Source organism: Phalacrocorax aristotelis, chromosome 1 (genome assembly GCF_949628215.1).
Source record: "Phalacrocorax aristotelis chromosome 1, bGulAri2.1, whole genome shotgun sequence".
Lineage (NCBI taxonomy): Eukaryota > Metazoa > Chordata > Aves > Suliformes > Phalacrocoracidae > Phalacrocorax > Phalacrocorax aristotelis.
The window spans coordinates 165,936,539-165,955,991 of record NC_134276.1 but is presented as its reverse complement, the minus strand read 5'-3'; the positions used below and the strand labels follow the sequence as shown (position 1 = coordinate 165,955,991).

At 41.4% G+C, this 19,453-nt stretch overlaps 1 protein-coding gene across 1 annotated transcript in view; it reads left to right on the top strand.

The window, feature by feature from the left end:
* Nucleotides 1-19,453, top strand: part of SLC17A8 (solute carrier family 17 member 8) — a 29,996-nt gene that overhangs the window by 6,183 nt on the left and 4,360 nt on the right. Inside the window, exons 2-9 of the mRNA XM_075099486.1 lie at nucleotides 1,244-1,496; nucleotides 4,047-4,165; nucleotides 9,847-9,961; nucleotides 10,428-10,515; nucleotides 13,306-13,392; nucleotides 14,288-14,427; nucleotides 16,002-16,151; nucleotides 18,399-18,531. Of these exons, the coding sequence (XP_074955587.1) occupies nucleotides 1,244-1,496; nucleotides 4,047-4,165; nucleotides 9,847-9,961; nucleotides 10,428-10,515; nucleotides 13,306-13,392; nucleotides 14,288-14,427; nucleotides 16,002-16,151; nucleotides 18,399-18,531 (1,085 nt within the window). The remainder of the gene's footprint in view (nucleotides 1-1,243; nucleotides 1,497-4,046; nucleotides 4,166-9,846; nucleotides 9,962-10,427; nucleotides 10,516-13,305; nucleotides 13,393-14,287; nucleotides 14,428-16,001; nucleotides 16,152-18,398; nucleotides 18,532-19,453) is intronic.

Sequence of the window (19,453 nt, the reverse complement as noted above, 5' to 3'; positions counted from 1 at the left end):
GTGCTTAAGTGTTCCAGCATGTCAGAAAATCCATATTCTGCATTTAAACCAAAGGCACGGGAAGTTACTGTTAGGAAAGGAAGTATTTAACCATGTTCAGTTCTTTCTGACCTCACCTTTTCTACCAGAGACCTGGTCCTACAGCACAGGATGTTAATATCTCCAATCAGACTGGGAGACCAAATTAATTTTTAATTGCACTATCATGTAATTCCAGATAACATGGAAATGCCATTTTGTTTAATATGAATCTCTCAACAGGATTGCTTCTAGGAAAAGGAAAGGCTGCATAAGCAAAGCCAGAGGAGCTGCCCTCCTGTGTCAGCTGGTGGCTGGTGGGCAGCCTCTCGCAGGCTGAAGTGGCTGGGTACCATTAGCCCCTATCCCGAGTAAATGGGAGAGCCTGCATCCCTGGCCCCTTCCTTCCCTGTTCCTCCCAACAGCCCTGCAGTTGTCACACCAAATTTGATGCAGGCAAAGCCCTTTCAGCATCCACTGCTGAGGAATGGTGAATGAACAGCCCGGAAAGTCCTTGCCTTCCTTCATGTCTCATTTAATATTAAGTGTTTTAAACAAAAGTTTAACATGTTCAACAATAGGAATTGTGGGGGTTCACCTTGCAATGACCTAAGTCCTTGTGGTGAGAGGATGTTTCGGAGAAGAGGGGATACGTGGCTTCAAATCCCTTCAGGCAGAGAAAGCCTGAGCCTGGCTCTTTTACATCTTAAGTAGGTGCTTTGACACCAGGGCCTCTTCTCCTCTTCAGTATAGCCCTGATTTTTGTCTTACAAGTGAAAACAAATTCACAGGGAGTTTTGGGCTCAGCAAAACCATGCTTTGTATTGTATTTGCCCTTTTCTTAAAATGTACTGCCAGCTCTGCTTAGGGGATCTAATTAGAAATTATGATTAATTTCTTCATATGCATATTTTCCTAACTACCTGCAGAATTTATCACCACAGAGCTCAGTTAACTCTCATAATTATGCGCATGTGAACATTATTCCAGCTAGCTGTCTGGCTAGGTGGCTTGGATTTACAGACTTCAGAGGTCATTCATGAAGAAGTGCAGGCCGTGCTAGCCTTTCAAAGTGTGCCCAGCATTAACTCATCACACACCCAAGAGATAAATGCCTCACAATTAGATGATTTAGCAGCTGAGTGGAGCATGTAACTGCCCATCTACATTTCAGCAAATTTTACTGAGTAAGGCATTTTCATTTTCTCTTTCTTCATCCATTTAGGAAAATCGATGGCACCAATGTAGAGGAGGATCACATTGAGCTGACGGAAGATGGGCGGCCTGTGCAGGCAAGCACCCGCAAACTGGTGCCGTGCGACTGCTACTGCTGCGGGCTGCCCAAGCGCTACATCATTGCCATCATGAGTGGTCTGGGCTTTTGCATCTCCTTTGGAATTAGGTGTAACCTGGGTGTTGCCATTGTGGAAATGGTGAACAATAACACTATTTATATTAATGGAAAACCAGAGCTGCAGGTGAGAAAACATCTTCCCTTCACTGTTCTGAGCAGACCCAATGCAAAATTGTCAAAGTGCCACATATCAAAGTACTCTATATATAGAGATTAAAAACAGAAATATGAATCTGGATTCACATAGATGTGTATGTGCTTAATTGCTAGTTAGGTCTCTAAGTCACATTAAAATCTGTAAGATCTGTGGATTTGCAGTGTCATAGAGGATGTAAGTAGCAGAAACCAGAACTGAATTGACTTGCATGCCTGCCAGGTCCCTGATCTTTGAGTTGCAGACAGATTTTGTTGTGGTGGCAGAAGCTTTTACTATTTACTGTCTCTCAGGGAAGTGAGCTCTGATGCTGCAACAGAAGGAGTGATAAATTCCTGTATGTAGCAGTACTCTTACTCTGTTCAGATTTGTAGATGACTTTCAAGACCTTAAAATAGTCATTGGCAATAAGGCAACAGGTGTTTATAGGTTATTGACAATGTGGATTGCTGTCTAGAGGTATTTGGAACTGGTATTAGGTGCCAAGCTATTTTCAAATTTGTAGTATATGATGTGTTTCACAGCAGATGCCTACAAACCTTTAATGATAGATCCAAGAACTGCAGGTTCAATGCACATCTTAGTTTTTCCAGTCCTGCCTTGGTACATAGCTGTTATACTATGAGTCCCTTTATGGACTTTATGAACTTTAACCTCATTTACGTTTGCTCTACTTGTTGACTTATTTTTACATACTGTCATAACAAATTATTCACAGAAATATTGAGTCTTACCTGAGGATTCCCCATGTGCTGAGGTCTAGGAGGAAAGCCAGTACAGAAAGACAAAGTATCATCAGACCCTCCTAGGGAACAGAGGCTTCCTCCAGCCCGTGGATATCCTTTGTTTGTCAGCCCATTCCCTAAAACAAAACACTTCTCCCAGAGAGGCAGATACCTTCTGTAATGTTGCTAGAGATGAACAAAAAGCTGCGCAATTATTCATCATCTTTTCTCTCAGATATTTTAACTTTTGGTACAAGAAAATTGCAGAATGTTTCTATAGTAAATTCCAAAATTTAAACAAGTGTTTCTAATAAGACTCAATAAACAGTAGAAGAATTCACCAGAGTGAATGAAGAGTTTCCTAGTTCTTCCTCATCTGCAATCTCCTCTGACCAACTCCTGCTGCTTAGACTTGCTGCTGAATTTGTATTTATTCAGTCTAATTCCTGCTCCCCAGGGTCCCACTATGACTTTCTGGTCTATATTTCACCCTGGAGCAAGAGAAAGGATATGCCTGCATAGTCTGGGAAGCTCAGAAGAGGTAGTTTGAGGAAATTTGGACCAGCTCATCTCACAAATCTCAAATTATCCTGTCCAGGCATGAGCACCTCCTGATACAGGAACTCTTTCCATCTCACATGGTGTTTCTGCCTTCAGAAATTAACACTGCCTAGAAACTAAGCTGGAAATCACTAGTAGAAATTAGGTATTTAAAACAGAAATGTAGCTCAGCACAGGAAAGTGGGTGTCTTGTCAGAATGCATATTGATGGGAAGGGAAATCCTTTATCCCTCTGTAAACATGTCTGACTAATTAACGCCATCTTTCTCCCTGTAGGTCAAATGAGGAGCTGTTTTTTAGTTTGCTTGTTTAGGAAAAAAATCAGCCTACTGGGGAAAATTGGTTTTTCTTTTTATACACAAAATGTAATACAGAAAAAAAGAGATGTTAAGGTTTATCACTCTAGTTTTCATTTTTCTGTAGTATTTTAGTGACAATTTTAATTCAGAGTCTAAAAGACATCTGTGCTACTTTGCTACTTCCTCATATGATGCTTAGCCACCTTTCCATGCTGTGTGATTAGCATAAAAACGAACATGAAGCAAAACCTCATGATTAATCTTTGCTCCAAAACAGCTCTTCTGAACTGAGGGTTCAAGGAGGAAAAGGTGACCCTGACCTTACATTAGTCTGATTATACTGAGCTGGGCCCTGCCTGATCTCCCAGAATGGAGGGCAGGAGGGGCACCTTGGATCCACCTTTCTTTTCTTTACCTCCTCCAGCTTTTGCTTTGGCTATCCCTTCTCTGAACAAAGTATGTCGACCAGGGCCATCAGAGAACAGGAATGTTCTTATTCAGGAAGAGCCTTGAGATGACTGAAACTGCTTGGTACTCAAGGATGAGGTGTACGGTGAATGCATTTTCTTGGTTGTCAACATTTTTGGCTAGTAACCATCTATGATTAGTCTGTGGGTGGCCTTCTGTATCCAAATCCAGCCCTATAACTGGCTTTACTTTTAATAAAAGATAAACTAGTCAGCTAACTAGTGTTACCTAGTTTTATTTCCAGATTGCCTTGTCCTCAGGTATTACCCCCACTGCCTGACACCTCACCCTCTCACATGGGAATTTGACATCATTTTGCCCTAACTGTGGGGGATTCAAGCTCGGTAACACCAGCGTAGAGACTGCCTTGATTTGGCAGATGAGTGACTGCTGTGTGACTTCCAAATAGTGGTTCTCTTACAATAAGTATGTTTCATCTTACAGCATTTTTATTGTTTCCTTTACAGAAAGCCCAATTCAACTGGGATCCAGAGACAGTGGGACTCATTCATGGCTCTTTTTTCTGGGGTTACATTGTGACACAAATTCCAGGAGGGTTCATCTCAAACAAATTGGCTGCTAACAGGTAAGAAAACAATAATCAAAAGAATTAAGGTTTACACCCTGATGACTGTTTTACAGTGTTTAAATGATGGTTACCAAAATAGTGAATTAATGTGTTTCAGGAATACTCATCTGAAACTGCAGCAGCTAGTTTATAACCAAAAATGGGACTAGTTTTCAATTATGATTCTATTGCTGATTCTCCCAATTTAGCTTGTTCTTTTCAAATATTTACACATTTCTTCTCTAAACAATAATGCTTTCTGGAAAGTGTTAGGAAAACCACACCTGATGCTTCAGACAATGATTGCAGCATTTGTCTTTCAAAAGTTGCCTTAGTGCTTTTTAGCTCAACACTAAACAAAAAATTTCCAACAAAATTTTAGTTTTCTCCTTTAAAAATTCCCTGTAGACTGAAGCTAGGCATGTAGGAATTACAGAACTATTTATGTTCTGCAGACACAAATCCATCTGCATGCACATGGATATTCTCGCCATGGCTGGATACAGTACTGTCTGTAATTAGGATTGCCTAGGACTTCTAATAGAGACTCGTGATTTCTGTTTGGTGAACTCTGAGCATCTGTACAGATTTCTTCTATGCTCATTGTGTTTGTGGGCTGATTTTTTAAAATTCAACTGCTTTTCAAAATGAAAGTAAGAAAAGTAGCTGATTTTGCCAAAGCTAACTTTGTTTTTGGGCTTTATTCAATAAGCCTTCAGAACTTGGAATATGATCACAACAGAGAGAGGGAGATTGTCTGAAGACAACTGGGTGTGAATGAACAGATGAGATGTGCATGTTAAGGGTGTTTGGGATCTACAGATAAAAAAAGATGGTTGGTACTCATGTCATTCTCTGAAAACAAGATGTGACTTGTCTACAAACAATTTCCAAATTGGAAAAGGTCTTTAAGACTAGCTATATATTGTTTTGCCCCAAATTAAAGTACTTCACTCTCTGCATTCTGCAAAGAGCTATAGGTGTTACAAGATTGCCCAGGAGTTCTTCCCACCCCTATGCCCTTGTGGAAATGACTCCAGGACATTCATCCCATAGAATTGCCCAGAAGTTCAGTCCCACCTCCCCTCTGTCCATAACCAAAAGTTACTCAGAGTTCAGTTTGCACTGCTTCTTCAGCACTACTAGCATCTTCAATTATTAATTTTTTCTGCCACACAAAAGTGCCTGAGCAGAGTATTTTTCCATCTGCCTAATAAGCCCCACAAATTAGCTAAGCTTTATAATTTCCCCAGCCCTTTCAGTCTTGCCACCAGCTTTTGTAGCAGAAGGGCCCCAAAACACAGATGTGCACAGTCGGCTGAATAATTCAGCATATTATTAGTTTGGCTTTTGTTTCCTTAATTTTCTTGCAAACAATAAAAGCCATCATGTTTATACTGTTACTCAACGTATTCTGTCAGCTGACTACTTCCTTAGGTATGTGTTGTGCATATGCACAGAAAGCTGTATTTCTGTCCCTATGAGACTTCCAGACTCAATCTAATACTATAATACAACACAAAATTATAGCTTTGACTATCACAATTGGGTTTAGGAGTAGAATTTGCTGAGGAACAACAATATCCCAAAGGCTGGGCTCAAAGAGAATTTCTGTTTGTAGTAATAGGATTCACAGGTCTGGCTAACACCATGTTTTTCCTTTATTCCTTGTTTACCCAACCAATTTCAACTTGGGCAGATTCACCAGTGATGCCAAGTTTTATGGTTCAGAGGAGTTACTTGCTAAGATACAGGGCAGGAAACCAAGAGATCTGGGCCAAGTCTGTGAAACCTTGCTCCCTAGAAAGACAAATGTTTTCTTTTGTCCCAGCTGCACTCTGGCAAGGAGATGTATTATTCTATCCTATTATTGACATTATAGATTTAAGTACAGACTCTTTTGTCACCTGTTTAAATCCTGCTCAGCACTATGCAACCTTGAACATACATGGACCCCACCCCCCCACATCCCAGGCACTTCTCTAATGCAGATAGTTATCTGTAATAATGAGTGATTTAAGTAGACCTCAGAACAGCTGGAAATAACTGAGTGATTTATGGTTTTGCATCAAAACCATCTAACACCACGTAATTTGCTTTATGTATCCACGCAGGTCTGCATTCCACCAAAAAGCTCATGAACCATTTAGTGACAACATCCCTTTGACTTGTTGCTTATCCTCAAAAATGCATCCAAATGTAGTTTCATCATTGTTTGGTGGCGACAAGGATATGTGAAATGCAAGGCACCCCCTGATATCGGTTCTCAGTAACAGCACCCTGCTGGGCAGAGGACTCTGTTGCTGAAGAAGTCTGTTTTGATCCCAAAGTGGCAGCTGGCCAGGGATTGTGGCAGCAAGGAGAGAAGAATACAGGAATGAATTGAACAGAACTGGTATATTTTCAGCCGTGGTGCAGACCAATGTCTTTGGGATAAACGGCACTGAACTGCTGGAAAGATGCTGGCTCTTTGCAGAAACAATATTTGTGCTCTTAAATAGTAGCAGGAGAGTGACTGGTTCTAACTCAGTATAAACGACACATTTACATTGGGCATATTAAGAGTTGGCACTAAATGAAGCAGCAGAGATTGGAAACTCAGTCTTCAGAGCTAGCTGTTTGGATAATTACATACGTTCTCTTTCTTATGGCTTATTCTTTCGTGTGGTTATTAATTTACAAAATTTTCTGTAGTTCCCTGAGACTGTCAATAGCTTTATGATAACAGACCTGATATTTCTATTAGTGGAAAGGAAGTAAGGTGCAAAAATTTTCTTCATCGATCATAATAGAGAGCTAAATAATACTTATTTCTCAGCTCAGTGTTTACTTGGCTTTGAAAGCAGTCTTCTAAATGTCAAGATATGATCATAGGCTTTGTATTCCAGTTCAGATTTTTGGACTGCTTTTTATATAAATCTGTTCCTTTGTCTCTTCCCTCTGCCAGCCTACCCAGCCTCTTTGCTTTTGTGTTCATCTCTCGAGTGCTTTCTTGTCATTCAGATTATGAGCTGTCTAGGCATGGACTGTTGTTTTTGTCAATAGGTGTACAGAATTTAGAGAAAACAGTGTTAATCTCTGACTGTAGATTCTTCACGCTATAATACTGCTATTAATCCTACTGTGAATAACAACCCTGGATTCAAAAAATGAGGTGATGTATATTTCCTGTGAATAAGTTTTCGAAAAGAGACTGAAATGGAAACAATTTAAATCCTTATTAAAAAAAAAAAAAAGAAGAAACAGAAAAGAATTGCAACAAAAGGTTTTAAAAGTTTATAAATATTTTGAAGTGGAGCATGATAAATAGCTATGCATAATAAGATCTGTGTATGCCTTTGGCAGAAAAATCAAAAGGGAGAGAAATACTGCTGTTCAAATCATATGATCTCAGATCAAATATCTGTCCATTCCTATAACAGAATGAAGCTTAATATATCTTTTTGAAATGCCACACACACAACAAGGCAATTCAAAACTTGTTAAACATCACTGAAGTTGTATAGTTTGAAAGCGGCACATGAATGATGGTCCAAAAAGAGCAGCACACTGCTAGCTAATGTCAGTGTGGCTAGGAGTTGAGGGCCTTTAACAAAAGGGACTGCTTAGTTCTCAGGTTGTCACCTTGAGTCTGGGAACAAGACAGGGCAGCTTTGGGCTGACTTCCCATCTCCTAAGTGCTGTGGCCCCCAGGGCCACAAACTGCTGCAACTTTCTCTCTGCAGAATGAAAGATGTCCCACACAAAGGCAGCCTGCAGGGAGCCAGGCATGGTTGCTTTGAATTGCAGACAACACAAAGATGATAGTAAACTACTGAGGATTAGCATTAATCCATTCAATTTAAATGGTGCTTCGCAGTTGTGGAGAACTCCTACTGCCAGTTTTGATACTTTTCAGTGCTGTAACAAGATCTTAGAAGGGACCGTGATGTATATTCACTTCCACAGATGCTCTGGTAATGAACTCTTGATATTCAGAGTGCATGACATAGCTACTGAATCCCATTCATTGCACAGAAAGGAAACCTGAGGCTTCAGGTATATGAAATCTAACCAACCAAGTACAGCTCATTCTTACTAACCATAGGATCATAGAATCATAGAACCATTTAGGTTGGAAAAGTCCCTTCAGATCATCGAGTCCGACTGTAAACCTAGCATGGCCGAGTCCACTGTCCCTAAAACATGGCCCTAATTGCCACATTTACTCATCTTCTAAATACCTCCAGGGATGATGACTCAACTGCTTCCCTTGGCAGCCTGTTCTAGGGCTTCATAACCCTTTCATTGAAGACATTTTTCCTAATACCCAGTCTAAACCTCGCCTGGTTCAACTTGAGGCCATTTCCTCTCATCCTATCACTTGTTACTTGGGAGAACAAACCAGCTCCCACCTCGCTACAACCTCCCGTCAGACAGTTGTACAGAGCGATAAGGTCTCCCGTCAGCCCTCTGTGCTCCGGACTAAACAACCCCACTTCCCTCAGTCCCTCCTCAGAGGACTTGTTCTCTACACCCTTCACCAGCTTCCTTGCTCTTCTTTGGATGCGCTCCAGCACCTCAATGGCTTTCTTGCTGTGAGGGGCCCAAAACGCAACACAGTGCTCGAGCTGCGGCCTCACCACCTTGCCGAGTACAAAGGGACAGTCACTTCCCTAGTCCTGCTGGCCACATTGTTTCCAAGACAAGCCTGGATGCTCTTGGTCTTATTGGCCACCTGGGCGCACTGCCTGCTCATATTCAGCCGCCTGTTGACCAACACCCCCAGGTCCTTTTCTGCCAGGCAGCTTTCCAGCCACTCTTCCCCAAGCCTGTAGCATTGCATGGGTTTGTTGCGTTCCAAGTGCAGGACCCAGGACTTGGCCTTGTTAAACCTCATAAAATTGGCCTTTGCCAATTGTCCAGATCCCTCTGTAGAGCCCTTCTAATTGTGGTAATTTCAATGGTTGTTCCTACCAGCTGTTCCAAGTCTTTTTCTTGGTTTCCAGTGGTGTTCTCCATGGTGCAGCAGGCTCAGCTTTCAAATGAGCTCCCCAGATGTTCTTTTACGTTGGGCACGCTGGGCCCCAGGTGCATTTAGAGCCTCAACTGACTTGTGCCCAGCTGCAACAAGTGCTCTTCCCAAGCAGGGTAACAAAATGTTTATATAATGTTTTTCACAGGAGCTGTCTTGTAGAAATGCCCTTTCTATGTCAAGTCACAAAGGATATTTGTAGCTGTTATTTAGAGAAGTGATGTTGGAAAGGAGCCCTGTTATACATTTTAGCAGCAGCAAGTGGAACTAACCAGCACACTCCCATGTTTCAGAGAGACACTTAAACCAGACTTTATCTAATCTAAGTTAAACCCTATTGATCTAACAGAATTTAAATACTTCCTAGGATATGAATCTTTCTCTCAGGTGAGGACTCATATAAACAGCTTAGCCTCCAGTACCAACACCTATGTCTATTCCTCTGATACAAATTAAAATCCAGCACCTTTGTTTAAGTATGTATAAAACCTCTCTTCCATTCAGAGAAGAAATGTATTGCCCATATGGGGTTTTACCTCCTTTTGCCAATAACGGAACTTTACAAGTGTGGGGGTTGGTGAGACGGTGGTATGTGAGATTGTCTCTGCAACTGTACCTGAGAACAGCATCACTTCTGAAAAGTAGACAATAATTACATTCCCTTTCATGTTACTTTTTTCCATAGGGTATTCGGAGCAGCTATCTTTCTAACATCTACACTGAACATGTTCATCCCTTCTGCAGCCAGAGTGCATTATGGCTGTGTAATGTTTGTAAGGATTCTGCAAGGTCTGGTGGAGGTAGGAGAACTCACCATTTTGGTCCTTTTGTACATCATTTGGTTTTGGAGATTCGGCTCTAAAAATAATAAGATCCTTTGGTCAGGTTTTCTGACAAATCTACATTTTTACTTGCTCATTTTTAGGATGACTATTTTTTAATCGTACCAATTTATATTTTTAAGTTTACTTAAAAGGAAGTAAAAAGTTTATCTTTCTGGTGCTGCAGGTCAAGCTATTTTAGTTTCCTTGTGCCATCTACTGCACGTACAAAACAGAATTTTTACCCCAGAACACATTACCACTCAAGCGATTATCCAAATTAGTTTGACATCTTCATACCTGAACAGAGCTCTTCCAGGCTTACCTAACCTTTCCTACATCATTCCATGGTGACAAACAGCTAGACAGGTTGGACAGTATCAGCAACTACTTGAAGTAGGAATGCAGTGAAAGCAAATCACATGATGTGTGAAATGTCTGCCAGGGCGTCACCTATCCAGCCTGCCATGGGATGTGGAGTAAGTGGGCTCCTCCACTGGAGAGAAGCAGGTTGGCCACCACATCGTTCTGTGGTAAGTTGATAGGCTTATACGGTTTACGTAAGTACATATTCCTATTAGATGTATTTTATTCATTTAATGATTTAAAAGAGAAATGTAAACCCTCTACCCTTTGCTGTACTTGCCCATGTACCCATTCGGCTTGTACTCTGAGCTCAGGAACCTGAGAGTCTTTTTGTTTAATATGTCCCCATTTTGTCATTTAAAGCCAACTCTCAGAATGGCTGTCATATTAAACTAAAATGTGTCTAGAAGTGTCAGATGAGAGAAATCACACCTTTTGATTTTTTTCACTTGCTCCATCTTTAGGGATTCTATTTATTATATGTATTGAATTGACCCTCCTAATTAAGCATGCACTTAAAAAAATATTTTAAAATTACTTGAGTACTTTAGGCTGGCTGCTCAATATACTGCAGTGGAGGTGATGTAACTTGTTTCCACTGGCTGTTCTGCTCTCCTCTGTTTTGAATTATGATCAGGCTTGTACTTTGCTCCCTTCTCTGGGTCCCTTTCCAATGCTGACAGCTGGCCTTCTGGAAAATGGCTTGTGGGAAATTTCAGAAGACTTTGGGGAGAGGAACCCAGTGGAAAGATGAGAGAAATCAATCTGTCTCATTCCCTTTGGAATGTTTCTAGCCTCTGGCAAGAGCCTTAAACCTTGTTAGGAAGCAGGGAGCCGGAAAAATATTAAGGTTTTACACCTTGTTCTTCAAGGAAGATACCCTCTTTTCACTTAAAGCCACACTAATAGAAAGGAAAGAAAAATAAAAAAGGGTTTTCTACTTTTAATTCTATCCTCTGGGTAGCAGTTTTTGAAAAGAGGTGCCACAGGTCACTCTGTGATACCACAGATTCTTGTCAGAAAAGAGTACTCTGAGTGTCACAGCTTTCTGGCCCTTTCCCAGGTCTAGTTTGAGCTGTCCCCTCCTCATACACTCTCCTACCTAGTACCTTCATCTTCTTCTGGTAACCCTGCAATCTTCAATTATCTGCTAATTCCAGGGAAAACTGTGGATATTAGTATCTCTTACCAGCTCTAGGCTCAGTTTGGGTAGATTGCTAAGTGTAAGGAAAAAAGGCGTAATCCAAATATACTCCCTCTGCTTTTGTACCCTAAAAGGTCCAGATATGCAGAGTGCAGAGCAGGAATCGTTCTGCTGTAACTTCAAATGAGCTGTGCTGGCAGTGAAGGAAAAGGCCCTGCTCATTAGTTCACTCTGTCATTTCCCATCCTCTAAGATACCCTCATCACCTGTATTTGGTGTGTTCCTTCCCCTTTTTAACAGGGTAATTGCAATGGTGAGTGGATGTCTAAAAATACTTAAGAAAAATCAGAAATGGTAGGACGTTGAAGCAGTTGGGTAAGGCAGAAAAGGAAACTGAAAATAAATGCAGGTGGTGAGGCAAAGCCAGCTGAAGATGACTGTCTGAGAGAGAGTATTCAACAGAAAATGTAAAAGTCTCAGGAAAAAACAGTCTGTCCATCAACAATGGAATGAAAGGCTATGAAAAATACAGCACTAAAATACAGGAGAAAGGGCAAAAGATGGAGTGAAACAAGAAAAAAAAAAGCAGCTTTTCATATTATGGCATTTATTTTTACTGCAGATTACTCTAGGATTTAGTGATTATTTAGTTTTCTGTAGAAACCTCTCTACCCTCAGTGCTCTCTTTGAAATTCTAGCACCAGTTAGAGAAAGATCCATCCTGAAGCTCAGCACCCATTTTAGTGGCTACAGATCATCAATTCTTGCACTTGAAAGGTACACAGGAACAGTGGAAAAACTAGGAAACTCCATGTTAACCAGGTTCCTGGTTTCTTTGACTGTATTCTTGCTTAAGGCTTTGCTATTGCTATAGGAAAAATGAATTACACAGAGACAAGGAAGAAGGGTCACTGTGAACCATTGCAAAGAAGTATTTGCTAATGAGTAGAGCATTAACAAATGTTCATTAACAAAGTATGTAATACTCTCAAAACCACAATTATCTAATCTCCTAGAATAATTCAAAGCAACACTTCTTGCATGTGAAGCCATTGGCACCCTCTTGCACTGAAACCAAGTGTCCAGATTGCATAAATTCTCCCTAGGGTCTTCAGGGTCCTTTCCAAGCATGCAAATACTCATCTCTTTCTACAAGACACTCGGAAATATATTTCAGCAGTATTATATATTTCCCAATCAGAAACCTTGGCACAGACCACTTTTTTAATCCTTTTTTTCCCCTGTAAACTTTTGCCTATTTATTCCAGCTGTTTATTCATGCCACTGATATGAACTGACATGGTTAAACAGACTCAGGGTTGGTCTGAACAAGTCCTCCATTAGCAGCACTTGTGGGGTCATGTGGCTACAGCCACGACAAGAGCCTCCCAGCATATCTGCAACCATGAGGATTTCTGGACACCAAGAAGACTTCAGAAATTTGGGCCATTAGCTTCTCCGGAGCTCACCTTTTATGCCATGGGATTAGGTGGGATTCCCCACTTCAGTGCATATAGCTTATGCCTGCATGGTGGTTTACCATCAGCTTCTTCTCAGCTTTGCGAAACCCATTTACCTGCAGGGCACAGCCCTTCTAGCTTCAAAAGGAGACTCGTGATCCCACACCAGTGAGGGCTACTCCTTCCCACCACCCCAATCTAAATTTTTCAGTAGCCATCCCATTCCCCACATTCACAAGAAATCATGGTACCAATCAGCCAGAGGCCCCAGTTCTACCCCCATGAGCACCTGTGCTGGAGGCTGGGCTTGCCTATCATAGCTGACATGTTTTCTTAATCCTTTTTCTCCTCAGGGTCTTATGCAGGTGCGGTGGTCGCCATGCCGCTGGCAGGTGTGCTGGTACAGTATATAGGATGGTCATCAGTCTTTTATATTTATGGTGAGTTGCTTAACATAAAGGATCTCTGTGACTAGACTGGTACTGCCAGCAGCTTTTTTAAACCTGTATAACAAGTATGGACCAAAGATGTTTTGGTGAATGAAGAGGTTGCAGATGGGTATTCCAATTTATTCCCTACTTATTGCAGCTTCTGAAAGCTTTTATTTTGTAATCATCTGTTGTAAAATGTTTTAAAATCATAACAACCAGGCTACAGCCCATGGTCACCCAGTGGCAGGGTTGGATGCAGTTGCAAATGTTGCTCTGTAGGACAAACACGATATGTGTCCCGCAATACACACTAACAGTGAATGCTGCAGCATATGCTGCTGATGGGGAGCCAAATGCCTCTGAAACCTTCTCCCCATGCTGCTCACCCTCGGTAAAAGCAGTGTCACCTTTACAATGTGGTCCCATCACATGGGTACGGCATCATGGCTGATCTGTGGGGCCTGGTGCTTCCCTCCACAGTACGTGGCAGAGCTGGCTCAAACCCGGTCTTCCACATCAGCAACGCAGTTAAGCTGGGTTTTCTCTGGAGACACAGAACACAGATAAGATTTACCATCACAATCTGATTGTGAAGTTCTTTTATGCAGGTTATGACCATGTTACGACTGGTCTGCTTTTTTCCCTCCCCAAGTCCCACATAAAACTTTGCTTCTGCCTTTCCTCTGCCCCAGGTGTATCATGTAATACGTGACAAAATGCTCAAACGCTTTGCAAACAGGCATACAATATACACAGAGTTAATTATATTTTCTTACTTCCGTGGGCATATTTTCTACACAGATTTGGTTTAATTGGCTCTTGAAATGAACTTCAAGGCCTACAGATACCAAAGTGTGGTTTTATTGGTTTTTAAAACCAAACTTTGCTTTTCCCACCTCTCCAGGAATGTTTGGGATTGTTTGGTACATGTTCTGGCTGCTTCATGCCTATGAGAGCCCTGCTGCACATCCAACAATAACCAATGAAGAAAGAATATATATAGAAACAAGTATTGGAGAAGGAGCCAGCCTAGCTAGTGCAAGTGTAAGTAAAAAACGCTTTTCTGGTTATAGTGAGCACTTCATACAAGATCAGCGTGTGACTGGATGGATACTATTAGCTGCATAAGAGCAGCAGAACTATTTGATGTTGAAATTTAGGGGCCTTTCCTTTTACGAAAATTACAGGATCAGGCTCATGCAGCTAGACAGGATGAGTTCAGCAAGAGGCAAAACACACAGTGCTGTTTCAGTTTATAGGGCCTCCCTAATCTACAGAGGGGGAGGGATGCGGGAGAGATGAGTAACCACACACTCTAATCTCCTGCTATTGAGTAACTATCATGTTTGTTCTAAAAAATATTAATGGAAGTAGCTAAATAAGAAACTGGCTGCAGATGTTAAATTATCCAGCTGCCTTTTGAGCTCTTATTAAGGATGATTGAAATTCTGAAAGGTTAAGGACAGGGTTTCTGCCCTGCTCACTCTCACAGTCGCTCAGCTCATTGTTTTAAGACTTCTATCCTCTCTCTGAGAGGATCCTGGAAAATTCTGGAAACTTAAAACTAAAACATATTTTCCCATCAAACTTCCCTCCATTTCCTGAGATAAGTAAATTTTGCTAGTGGTGAAAAAAAAGCTGTTTCTTGATAAACCATTCCTTCTTGGCTTTTACTCTAGAACATTCTGGAGCAAAATAACTCCAAACTCTTTTTCTCCATGTTTTGTGTAATAGCCTTGCTAAGAGCATAAAGTACAAGACTGGCTTTTGCGCATGCTCCTGAAGTTTGACCGAAGTCACACAGGTCTTGGCTGAAGACACATATACTCTTTGCAGGTCATGGTTTTCCCCTTGCTGTACAGTGGTTTTACTGCAGAGGACTCTAGTACTACCACCATGCTAGTACTACCACACATGACCGCAGGCATACGGTTGCCTGTAGAACACAACTACCATTTAAAAAAAAAAAAGGAGAATGTCAGCGTATATTGCCATAGTTACATATTTCAGCTTCTGATTTGAATTCGACTCTAAGAGAATAGGGCTCTGAAGTGTTTTTGGTTCCTGCTGTATGGAGTATTGAGGCATAAATAGAAACTGGAGATGCCAAAAGCAGGTTATAGAAATTAGATCCTCTACCGTAGACTTTTTTTTGCTGAATTAAACGAATTGCATTGAAGCAGGGAGCTGCTTGTTGCTGCGCTACCATATATTTCTTAGCTTGGATAATCTTTTTTTCACAGTCCCTTCAGTGGAATGTCTCAAACTACATCATGCCAAAAAGTGGGGAACAGCACAAGGTTTTCTTTAGTTTTCTTTGATTCTGTTATTGATCCTGTCATCCCAACAGCAGGATTCCAGAAGACCTTGTGTATTTTCAGTAAGCAGAGCAATAATAATACAGTAGTCATCTTAAAAATTCTAACTATTCTAAGAAAGTTACTCGTCTTTCGCCATTAACCCAGGAGATATCTGTCACTTGCATTGTAAATGACTTGCAGCGTAAATTGTATGCAATGTACTGGATAGTCCTGATACTAAGAGATAATGGGCTCCTTATTCTGCCGTTTGCCTACTCAAAAATGCCTTCAATATTTTATTTCTTTTTTTCCCCCTAGAAATTTAGTACTCCCTGGAAGAGATTTTTCACTTCAATGCCAGTTTATGCAATCATTGTGGCAAACTTCTGCAGAAGCTGGACCTTCTATTTGCTCCTTATAAGTCAGCCTGCTTACTTTGAAGAAGTCTTTGGGTTTGCAATAAGCAAGGTAAATCTGAGATGAAGCAGTGACCTTCAACCCTTACCCTAGGAGATACAGAGTGCTTAAAGATCCCGAGATCTCTGGAGTCATTACAGTAGATTATTCACTGTAGTTGGGATTACATATTTCTGAAAAACAGGTAGAAATTAAAGCTTGCTAGCATCAAATTATTAGCAAAAGAAAAGAACTGAAAAGTTGTTTTGGGAAAGAGTTGATTAAAAAAGCCATATATCATGAAAACCACAAGGTAAGTAAATAGTAATGTACATTTTGTTCAGTGCTGGCAGTTCAGCATTACTTGCCAGGTAATTTTATTTTTTTAATTTCATTACTTTTCATTTACAATGGGGGATCAGATTCTGTATAGATTGATATTCCCTGCTGCTGGCACTTCATTAAAGCCAGTATTGTAACACTCCCTCTTCAGAGCATGAATGAAGACCTCAGAATATTTGTTTTAGAAAAGTTTTCCCAACATTCCTTTAAAAAATCTACTTGCTATATTGTAAATTGTTTTCAAGCAAGTCTAATCCTGCAAACTAATAACAAACATCATCGTTACCTGTGTGGTCTGGAAGCACTAGTGTGCCCATGGTCTGCAATGCTGTTGTGGTACCAATGCCACTCTGAATGGCCAAGTGCAGCATGGAGATGAAGAATGGGGCTACGAAGATAATGTAGGTTTGTTTATTCTAAATTGCCTTTCACAAATGCTAGAGTTACACCTCTGTGTACCTCACGAGTTAAAAACTAATGTAAAACTGACTCAGTGTCAATGTAAGGAGGTTGCACATCCTAAAAAAAAACCTTCTCACTAAATTATTTCTTTGAAGAAAAGCTTCTAGAAGCTGACATCCTGATCACTAAAACTCTGCAAAATAATATTTTTGCATATCTGGGATAAGTACCAGAGCTAACAGAACCAGTAATAACCCTTTGGCAGAAAATTCACCAAAGGCAAGCCATACTTAAGCAACTTGATAAACTTCTATGATGAAATGACTGGCCTGGTAGACAAGGGGAGAGCAATGGATATTGTCTACCTAGACTTGAGTAAGGTCTTTGACACCGTCTCTGGTAAGATCCTCATAGACAAGCTGTTGATATAGGGGCTGGTTGAGTAGACAGTGAGGTGGATTGAAAACTGGCTGAATGGCTGGGTCCAGAGGGTGGTGACCAGTAGCATGAAGTCTAGTTGTAGGCCAGTAACTAGCAGTGTACCCCAGGCGTGAATACTGGGTGTGATCCTGTTCAACATCTTCATTAATGATCTGGCTGATGGGGCAGCAAGTTTGCTGCAAGTTTGCAGATGACACAAAAACTGGAAGGAGAGGCTGATCACCAGGAGATTGATACACCAGAGATCCAGATGGACCTCGACAGATTGGAGAAATATGCTGACAGGAATCTCATGAAGTTCAGCAAAGGGAAGTGCAAAGTCCTACACCTGGGGACAAACAAGCCCATGCACCAGTGCTTGCTGGAGGGCCACCCAGCTGGAAAGCAGCTTTGCAGAAAAGGACCTGGGGGTCCTGGTGGAACACCAGGTTGAACATGAACCAGAAAAGTGCCCTTGTGGTAAAGGAGGTGAATGGTATTCTGCACTGCCTTAGGCAAAGTATTGCCAGCAGATAGAGGAAGGTGATCTTTCCCCTCTACACAGCACTGATGAGGCCATACCTGGAGTACTGTGTCCAGTTCTGGGCTCCCTAGTACATGAGAGACATGGACATACTGGAGGGAGTCCAATGAAGGTTCTCAAAAATTATTAAGGAACTGGAGCCTCTCTGGTTCCTATGAGGAAAGGCTGAGAGAGCTGGGACTGTTTAGCCTGGAGAAGAGAAGGCTCAGGGTGGATCTCATCAATGTATACAAATACCTGACAGGAGGGTGCAAAGCAGACAGAGCCAGGCTCTTCTCAGAAGTGCCCAGTGACAGGACCAGAGGTAATGGGTACATTCTGAAACACAGGAGGTCCTATCTGAACATCAGGAAACACTTTTTTACTCTGAGGGTGAATGAGCACTTGCACAGGTTGCCCAGAGAGGTTGTGGAGTCTCCATCGTAAGGTCACTCCATCCTAGGGTCACTCAGGTCTTGGTCTGCAATCCTCCCACACAAGGATCCAGTATAAAAATGTGTCCGTTGGGGGGGGCGTGCAGAAGAGATGAAGAAAAGGTATGGTTCCTATTCTTTTTCCCCTAAATCCTGAGGGAGGACATGAACAGTAAGCACTCATTTGTCTAATTGCAGGTTGGCCTTTTGTCGGCAGTTCCTCACATGGTCATGACAATCATCGTACCCATTGGAGGGCAGCTAGCTGACTTCTTACGGAGCAGGAAGATTTTAACCACTACCACTGTAAGGAAGGTCATGAATTGCGGAGGTACTACTGGATTCTGAAAATACTATATTTCAACTGTGCGCCACAGTTGATGCAAATATCTCAGTTTGGTCCATGTTTAATTGTAACGAGACAAATTACCTTAGACTGCATTTGCATGCAGCGGGTTAATCTGAAGCATTTAATGGAGAGCTGACGTTAGACATCCTTATGCTATAAAACACATGTAAGTGTGCTTTTAAAAAGGAAGGAGGCAAGAAACCTGGTTAATAAATAGAAGGGCAATAGGGACTGGCCCAGGAGATTAGTGTGATCAAATAGACCTCATCCTTCAAACTTGTACAAAGTTAACCATGTACTGTGGTGCTGGAGAGATCCTTTCCCAGTGGATACAGCCTTGCAATAACTGGCCATCTTCCCATGTGTTACTTCCAGCAGAATCCACTGGCAAGTTTAGGCTGGAAGGGTTGGGTAAAAGAAAAAAACAACAGGGGACAGACTGACTCATTTTAACTCAGCACAAAATAATTTGTTTCCAGTTCAGTCACTGAACTGAAAAATCAGTGACATCTACATGTAAGGAAGATACTAAATTAGAGAAAAATTTCAAGCCAGATAGCATGTGGAGTTGCTCTCATTTGCCACTTCCTGGCTTAAACTATTTACGGACAGCACAGGCTGCCTGAAATAGAGATGCCTGCAGTCAGAGATGCCATGCAGCTTGGCTATGCGTCTTCACAAAGGATTCTCAGAGTCATTGTGTTTTCAGGGCCTATTTTCAGTCTCATTAAAAAAAAATAAACAGAAGGATTGTGACGTTACATACTAGAAAATGTTAATTTGCAGTAATGGCAGAGACTGGAAGTTCCCTGTCATACTCAGGGCTGTCCTACTGTGGTGGTGGCACACTTGCCTGAAAAACGCTCTTTTGCTCCATTTGCCAAGATCATCTCAAATCGCTACA